We start from the raw sequence: 7,938 nt of genomic DNA on the forward strand, positions 1-7,938 counted from the left end.
ACAGCTTCTAGAATTTTTCCATTGGGCTATGATATAATTCTGTGTGTTTGCAGTGGGTTATATTTGGGGGCTTAGTAATACACTTCCTTTTTGACTGTCCTGTTTCTCGTCTCTTACAGGGTTGATTGTTTTGGCAGCCATCACTCCAGAGTCTTCTCTCGATTCTGGGCATGAGACTAACTCATCAGAGCTGACTGATGTGTCAGAAATGGTGTCTGCTATGAAGCAGCATCAGAACCAAGCCTACCTTTTGGCCCACCACATCAACAAGGAGCGAATATTCAGCCGCCGTGACTTTCCTTTGACAATCCCTGGCTGCACAACACAGGCAATTGGAGGAGGAGCTTTTTCCATGGGACAAATCCGTGGTGTTTGCCCACCAAAGCCTGTGATCCTTACTAAAACTATGCCCCTGAAAGTCAGTTCCAGTCAAGGGGCCACACCCTCTGGCACTCAGGTGGAGCAAGGTAAGACCCAGGATTTGGTAAGGAGTGATCAGGATGCAGAGAAAGCAGAATCAGTATCCACCAAAGAATACTCTGCTGATGTTGCTCTTCAAGTAACTGAGGAGTTGAAAGTTCCTACGCAAGAGGGCACTCCTGAGGTTAACAAAGAGGAAAGGTCACTATGTTCTAAAGAGGGTAAGCTGAGCCCTAATATCTCTGAAAAAGACAAGGATAAAACCTCTGGGCACTCAACCCCAGAAACTACCAATAAAGCCTTACCTATTCTCTTGCCTGTGGACAGAACTGCTTCTGCCAAGATTTCCCCAACAAACATGTGCCAAGATGCCGAGACTGCCTCAAGCGAGACCAATAAGCCTTCTAGTTCAAAGGCCCTACTGCCAGCTGATGACTTGTTCTGCACCTGTCCAGTTCGGCCAGAGCCTGGGCCACAACTACGACTAAAAGACCCGCAGGCCCAAAAGGTGGTAGTGTTCCACTCATCATCTCCTACTGATGATGAGAGACTCCGTGCCAAAGGACTACAGTTAGCCAGCAACAAAGACAGCGCAGTCAAAACACCTGAAATAAACTTACCTAAACCTAAAGCCCTTCCTCCAGCAAAGTATTCCCCAAGTTTGCCTGTGAAATTGGAAAGAAAAGAAATACCAGAGGCCAAGACAGAGGGTTCCAAGAGTAAAGTCTCTGCTGAACCACAGAAAAGCACTAAAAGTGTGCCTGTCCTAGTAGATACAACACATGTTTTGAGCAGTGGAGAAAAGGGTGCAACTATCCCTGGAGCAGAGTATAAGAAGCAGGCAAACAACAAAGCCAAGTCGCAGCGTAGCGCTCCATTTCTGAGCATTAGGAATCTAATTTCAGCTACATTCCCTGCCCGTCTGCGGAGGGAGACAGATGAACGCCGTGCACAACTTCAAAAAGTTAGGCAGTACGAGCTAGAGTTCCTGGAGGAGCTTCTAAAGCCTAAAACATCACAGGGGGAGTTCATCCCCCAGGGGTCATCTCCCATTCCCTCGGGAACTCCATGTGCCTGCCAACTACGGACAAGCCCAGTACAGAAAATCCCAGGCATCTCACGGGAGCAGCGACGTAGCTGTGACTGTAAGAGGATGTGTAGGGGAATGCGTCTCCCTGATACTCCAGTGGGTTCTGTAATGGAGCAGAGAGGAAGAGAGAGGACCATTTCCCAAACTCCCCCTGCAAAGCCCAAATCTCCACATAGTCAAGGAGCCACTAGGCGACCTCAGACTTTGGAGATCAAAACTACACGAATCCGCTCCACAAGCCTGGAATCAAGAGAACCCAGAGATACACCTTTGTCCTGTTTACCTACATGCACCTCTCGCTCGGAATGCATTGGAGCACCTCAGTACAAGAAGCTACAAAGGAGATATAGTATAGGGGAGATTGACAATAATGACAGCACACCCCTGTATGCTGAGGTCAAATCTACCAAAACGAAAAGCTTGGAGAAGGAGATGGAAAGGGTTAGAGCGACGGGACTGAGACTCCCAATTCCAGTGGAACCCATTCATACTCAAGGTGCAGATACAAAAAAGAAAGGAGTATTCTTTATACAAGGTGAAGAACTTCTTCGTGAGGGTCGAGAAGGACCCACAGAAGTTCTACTTGGCTTACCGAGTGAAGACAATGAGGACAGGGAAAAATGTTGTTCCTTTTGTTTCTGTTATCGCAAGTGTGAGGCAGCTGATGAGAGCAGTGAAAAAGATGAATTGTCGTATTCGATTCCTCTCCAGGTCTTGCCTGGGATGCAACTGGATTCAAGAGCTATGCCTGTCGTCAGCAAGACACTGCAGGTGCTTGATGCCGAGGACTGCAGTGGAGAGGAAGAGGAAGAAGAGGAGGAACCACAAACTCAGGAGATTGACCTGCGGGCCTGTGGCAATTTAGAGACAAGCTTGTCACGAGTGCAGTCCCTGCAGGGAAAAACTTTCTGCCTACCTGATGGCTTTCTAAACGCACAACTTGATGCCAACGAGCTGCTTTCTATTTTACGTCAGTGTGCCAACAGTCCCCAGATCGAGGGTGAACCTCGCATGCCTCCTGCAAGGTTGGCGGAATACAAGCAAGAACTTGCAGTCCGCTTCAAAGAGTTCAGGGCGTCATGTAGACGAGTGGCAAGCGTCGAGAAAAGTCCCTCACGGATGTTAAGTGCCGTCACAGCCAGCTTCCAGGTGTTGTGCAGCCTAACTCAAACATTCATTCGCTTGGTGAGGGGGGTACGATCTGAAACCCAAAGGCTACAGCTCCTACGAAAGGTAGAAGAGGTTGCAGTGAATTACACCCTGCTTCTTCGGGCGGCTGAGGAAGCAATGGGACACTCTAGCAGCTTGCCGACAAAGAGTGCAAGTCCACAACTCCCCACCTCAACCAACATGGGCTCTCTTACTCGCCCCATCAAAACTTTGCCCAGCAAGTGAACTTCCCTTTTGCACAGGAGGATGCGACGGCTCAGCATGAGTAATGTTGTACAACACTCTCGGTCATTTCTTATTCTTATTCATTTTGTTTACATTTTAACAGATCTTTCCATGGTTCACCATTACATAAAGGTCCCTTACATGTTTACAGAGCTGTGCCAGCACCAAGTTGCTCTACTGTCCTTGCAGAGGACCTTTGAGTACCTTGCACTTGTTTGTGCCAAGGAGGGAGAACAATAGAACCATCCTTCACCTCCCTGCTGTATGGACGATCAACAGGGCTACTCACCTAAAGCTCTTTTACATATATCACTGTCATAGTCAAAAGACTCTAAGTTTTGGACATGTTTGATCGTTCCCGTATTTAAAAAAGAAATCTGGAGTGATCAATTACACTATGTAAAAACTGTAACAAATATTGCGGAGGAATAATACAGTATCTCAAATACACGCCCTGGGGCAAAAATCTCGCAGAGAACATGTTCAGTAGCAGATTCTGTGAATTAGGTAGTGAAAGCGATGGTTATTTGGTGACGTGCTTGTTTGTACAATTTTGATTTTTGTGACATGAAATCGAGTTCTCCCTTTTCACAAAATCACAGTCACGCGTTTGGACGTGCATCTCCACCAGAGTCTAAATTGCCTCGTTTGAAAAGGATGTTAAGGGGCCACTCACAAGGTGGTGGAAATGGAACACCTGCTCAGGGCAGACAATGTAGCAGACTTCCAAACTCACCAGTGTAAATTCCCTTCAGGCAGCGTTTTCCACCATGAAGCAAATGAATGAGTTTGATCTTATGCCAAAAAGAAAGATGGAAAGAAAGCAGCTCTGTCTGGGGGAATGCACAAACAGTGTCACTTTCACATCAAATACACTAGATTAATTTAGCACCACACCTCGGGTAGCTGCAAAAAGGTTTCAGCAGGGATGACCGTGATAACGGAACCCACACGATCCACACCTACCACATTTATCACTTAGCTTAAGGCTAAACTCAAGCTGTTTCTATACATGTATAGATGTACCGATGGCCAAAAGGTTTTGCTTTTCTAAAAACGTTATTGTTTAAAAATGTTTCAGCCCTATATTTAAGCTTCTCCTCTATATCCTATTTGAAACCATTACTGAATTTCTTGTGTTGTCATCCATTGTGCACTCCAGAGAATATTCCAGAAACCCACAGAGTAGTTTTATATGTATTTTAATAAAATCTGAAAACGTCTGTCTCCTCTTGCAATTTATGGTCTAAATAATCTAATAGAATAGTCATAAATCCATAATTCCTGAAACTGTAACATCAGACATCATCACTGTTCTGGCGTTTGTTTTGCATGTGAACCCCCAAATCTTTTAACCTGAATTTATAAGAAGGGGACACTGTCGAGTCAAAAACTTGCTGGATGACTGTTATTGGATACGGACAAGTGTATAATATCATTTAAATCAAAAAACGGGAAGACAAAACCAGTGATTTGAGGTGGGATTTCTCACGAAAGTGTACTCTTCTCTATTTAACTTGTAAAAACACTACAAAGGACATGAGATATTTGTGAAGCTTAAAAACCATTTTGAGAATATATTCAATACTAGCATCGTGAAGATTTATCCGAATCCTTCACTGTTTTGTAAAGGAAAATATCACAACTGTATCTTATAATTTATAGTAGTAATGTATCATAGAGATAAATAGTATCTATATTTTAAAGAGTATATTATAAATATACAGCATGGGACATGTTTATTTTTATAAAATACGTTACGATGCTACAGTTCTTTATGGTTCCCGAAAATAATTTTGGCAACATTCTTCGTTATGGTTTGGTTGCGTTACCAAATATGGTTTGTCCCTGTGTTTCATTAGTTTTCTTTCATGTGTATGTTGTCATTTTAAGTTCCCGAGTCCCTGTCGATATGTTTGCCCTCACTGTGCTCTTCTGTCTGTGTGCAACATCATGTTTAAAAGCAATAAAGAAAACTAAAGTTCCAACTTTTTTCAGCCAAGTTTTGCCAATGGATTTAACAGTTATCTGTTCATAGCTTGACACGTTTTTAATACAGCGAGCACTTTTGTAATGTTTTAGTGTAAAATGAAGTCTTTCTTTAAAATGAAGAGAAAAGAACAAAGAAAGAAAAGTTTGTTTTGAAGTGATGAACATGAAAGAGGTAAGCATAGACAACAGGACCTGGAAGAAAGCAGTCATCTCAAAGGCCTGTCCTGAATTCTGAATTACTGAGGTAAGCTTGTGTAATGTGCATGTGGAGAGGCGGGACTGCAAATAAATGCTACTGCCCATCTTTGCTATTCAGTCTCTTATATACATATAAACACACACATTATATATGCATACACACAGCATCTCACTAAAGTGAGTGCGCCCCTCACGTTTCTGCAGATATTCTATCTTCTGATGGGACGTCACTGTAGAACTGAAGCTCTGATATAAGTTAAAGTGGTCAGTGTGCAGCTTGTACAGCAGAGCAGATTCACTGTCCTCTGAAAAGAACAACACACAGACATTAATGTCTAAACAGCTGGCAGCACAAGTGAGTCCACCTCATAGTGGACGTGTCCAGATTGTGCCCAGTCGTGTCGTTGTCCCTCCTTGGCATCATGTGACTCGTTAGAGTTACAGGGTTCCAGGTGTGAACGGGGAGCAGGGCTGGTAAATTTGGTGTTTTGGGTACAATTCACTCAGACTGACCACTGGATAATCAACATGGCACCTCATGGTAAAGAATCTCTGAGGTTGTGAGAAACAGAATTGTTGTTCTCCACAAAGACGCCTAGGCTCTAAGAAGACTAACACCCTGAAACTGAGCTACAGCACGGTGGCCAAGGCCATGCAGCGGTTTTCCAGGACAGGTTCCACTCTGAACAGGCCTCGCCAGGGTCGACCAAAGAAGTTAAGTCCATATGTTCAGCGTCACATCCGGAGGTTGGCTTCAAAAAATGCCTGAGTGCTGCCAGCATTGCTGCAGAGGTTGAAGAAGTGGGAGGTCAGCCTGTCAGTGCTCAGACCACATGCCACACAACGCATCAATTCGGTCTGCAGTCTGCGTCCCAGAGGGAAGCCTCTTCTGAAGCTGATGCACACGAAAGCCCGGAAACAGTTCGCTGAAGACGAGCAGTCCAAGAATATGGATGACTGAAACCATGTCCTGTGGTCTGACGAGACCAAGATAAACTTGTTTGGCTCAGATGGTGTCCAGCATGTGTGGTGGTGCCCTGGTGAGGAGCACCAAGACAACTGTCTCTTGCCTACAGTCGAGCATGGTGGTGGTAGCATCATGGTCTGGAGCTGCATGAGTGCTGTCGGCACTGGGGAGCTGCGGTTCATTGAGGGAAACATGAATTCCACCATGTCCTGTGACCTTCTGAAGCAGAGCATGATCCCCTCCCTCCGGAAACTGAGCCGCATGGTAGTTTTCCAACACGATAACGACCCCAACACACCTCCAAGATGACAACTGCCTTGCTGAAGGTAAAGGTGATGGACTGGCCAAGTATGTCTCCAGACCTAAACCCAGTTGAGCACCTGTGGGGTCCTCAAGCGGAAGGAGGAGGAGGGCAAGGTGTCCTAACATCCACCAGCTCCGTGACGTCATCATGGAGGAGTGGAAGAGGATTCCAGCAGCAGCCTGTGAAGCTCTGGTGAATCTATGCTTAAGAGGGTTCAGGCAGTGCTAGATAATAATGGTGGTCACACTAAATATTGACCCTTTGAGCCCAATCTGGACACGTCCACTGTGAGGTGGACTCACTTGTGCTGCCAGCTATTTAGACATTAATGTCTGTGTGTTGTTCTTTTCAGAGGACAGTGAATCTGCTCTGCTGGACAAGCTGCACACTGACCACTTTAACTTATATCAGAGTTTCAGTTCTACAGTGACGTCCCATCAGAAGATGAATATCTGCAGAAATGTGAGGGGGGCACTCACTTTAGTGAGATACTGTATATTATATATATAATGTAAACTGCTGTTGGAAGAACAACACCTCATATCTCCAAAACTTTACAGGAGAAGGAAAAAAAATCTGCTTTACTTTTAATGTAAGTCAATGGAACCAGACATTTCTCTAAGTATTTTTGGGCTGTTTTCTTTCTGTTCATCATGAAATTTACACACAGTGTAAAGGACAACAGGCTTTTTCAAATTATGTCAAAAACAGAAAAACATCAAAATGGAGATACAAGTTTTGTTCTGTCTGCAGTGAAATAGAAACAATGTGCAATATAATTTTTATAGTGGGCGTTTCAAACTAAGCTGCCAGATCTGTTGAGGCACAAACAACTGAACCAAATAAATAAATAACCAAAAAAAAAAAAAACATCCATAATACACAATAGAAAAGACGCATTAGTGCACGTCAGTTACAGGGAGATCAGACCTGTCGTCTAACACCACTGATCCCTGTTCTGGAGAGCCGCGGTTCAACGTCAGCGCAGCAGCGTAAAACTTTGGGAGAGTCTGTTCAACATAAATGATGAACTAACCTAACTTTGTGTAAATAGAGCTCAATATAGAAATATGTCCACATATGCAGTCGAGACTGACGCGGCTTTTTTCTGAATTTCTACAAACACCATTTCATTTTATAGTAAATGAGTTTGGGCTGGTTTATGTTTATGAACAGACGCCTACAGATCAACATAGTAAAGGAGCTCATCTGTGATCCTGAGTTTAAAGCCAGTTTTTATTCAACTTAAACTTGGAACTAAGTTGTAAATAAATCTGAAACTGAAACTTTGCTTGTGTGTAAAAAGTGATTTCAGAGCCACTCGGTTCTCCCTGATGGAAACTGTTTACCTTCAGTGTTTTGTGCTTCTGATCATTTTAATAGACGTCAGCGTCACTAATTAATGACGTTCTATTAAAAGACTGGTTTACCAAGAGAGACGCTGGAGGACTTTCACCTGAAATGAGTTCATGAAGCCAGTCTGGTTATAAAAATGATAACAGGGCATCAGAGCCAGAATTCCTCTTTTAGTACTTTTACTTTATACTTAAGTACATTTGAAGGGAAATACTT

The 7,938-nt window shown here is 43.9% G+C and overlaps 1 protein-coding gene across 3 annotated transcripts in view; it reads left to right on the forward strand.

Annotated features, from left to right (window-relative positions):
- frmpd3 (FERM and PDZ domain containing 3) overlaps nt 1–4,128 on the forward strand; it is a 174,416-nt gene extending 170,288 nt beyond the window's left edge. For all 3 annotated transcript variants that reach the window (XM_037540658.1, XM_037540657.1, XM_037540659.1), the window contains one exon: nt 120–4,128. In XM_037540658.1, the coding sequence (XP_037396555.1) occupies nt 120–2,905 (2,786 nt within the window). In that variant the 3' untranslated portion in view covers nt 2,906–4,128. The remainder of the gene's footprint in view (nt 1–119) is intronic.
- The last annotated feature ends 3,810 nt before the right edge of the window (nt 4,129–7,938 follow it).

This window comes from Pygocentrus nattereri, chromosome 8, assembly GCF_015220715.1.
Source record: "Pygocentrus nattereri isolate fPygNat1 chromosome 8, fPygNat1.pri, whole genome shotgun sequence".
Classification (NCBI taxonomy): domain Eukaryota; kingdom Metazoa; phylum Chordata; class Actinopteri; order Characiformes; family Serrasalmidae; genus Pygocentrus; species Pygocentrus nattereri.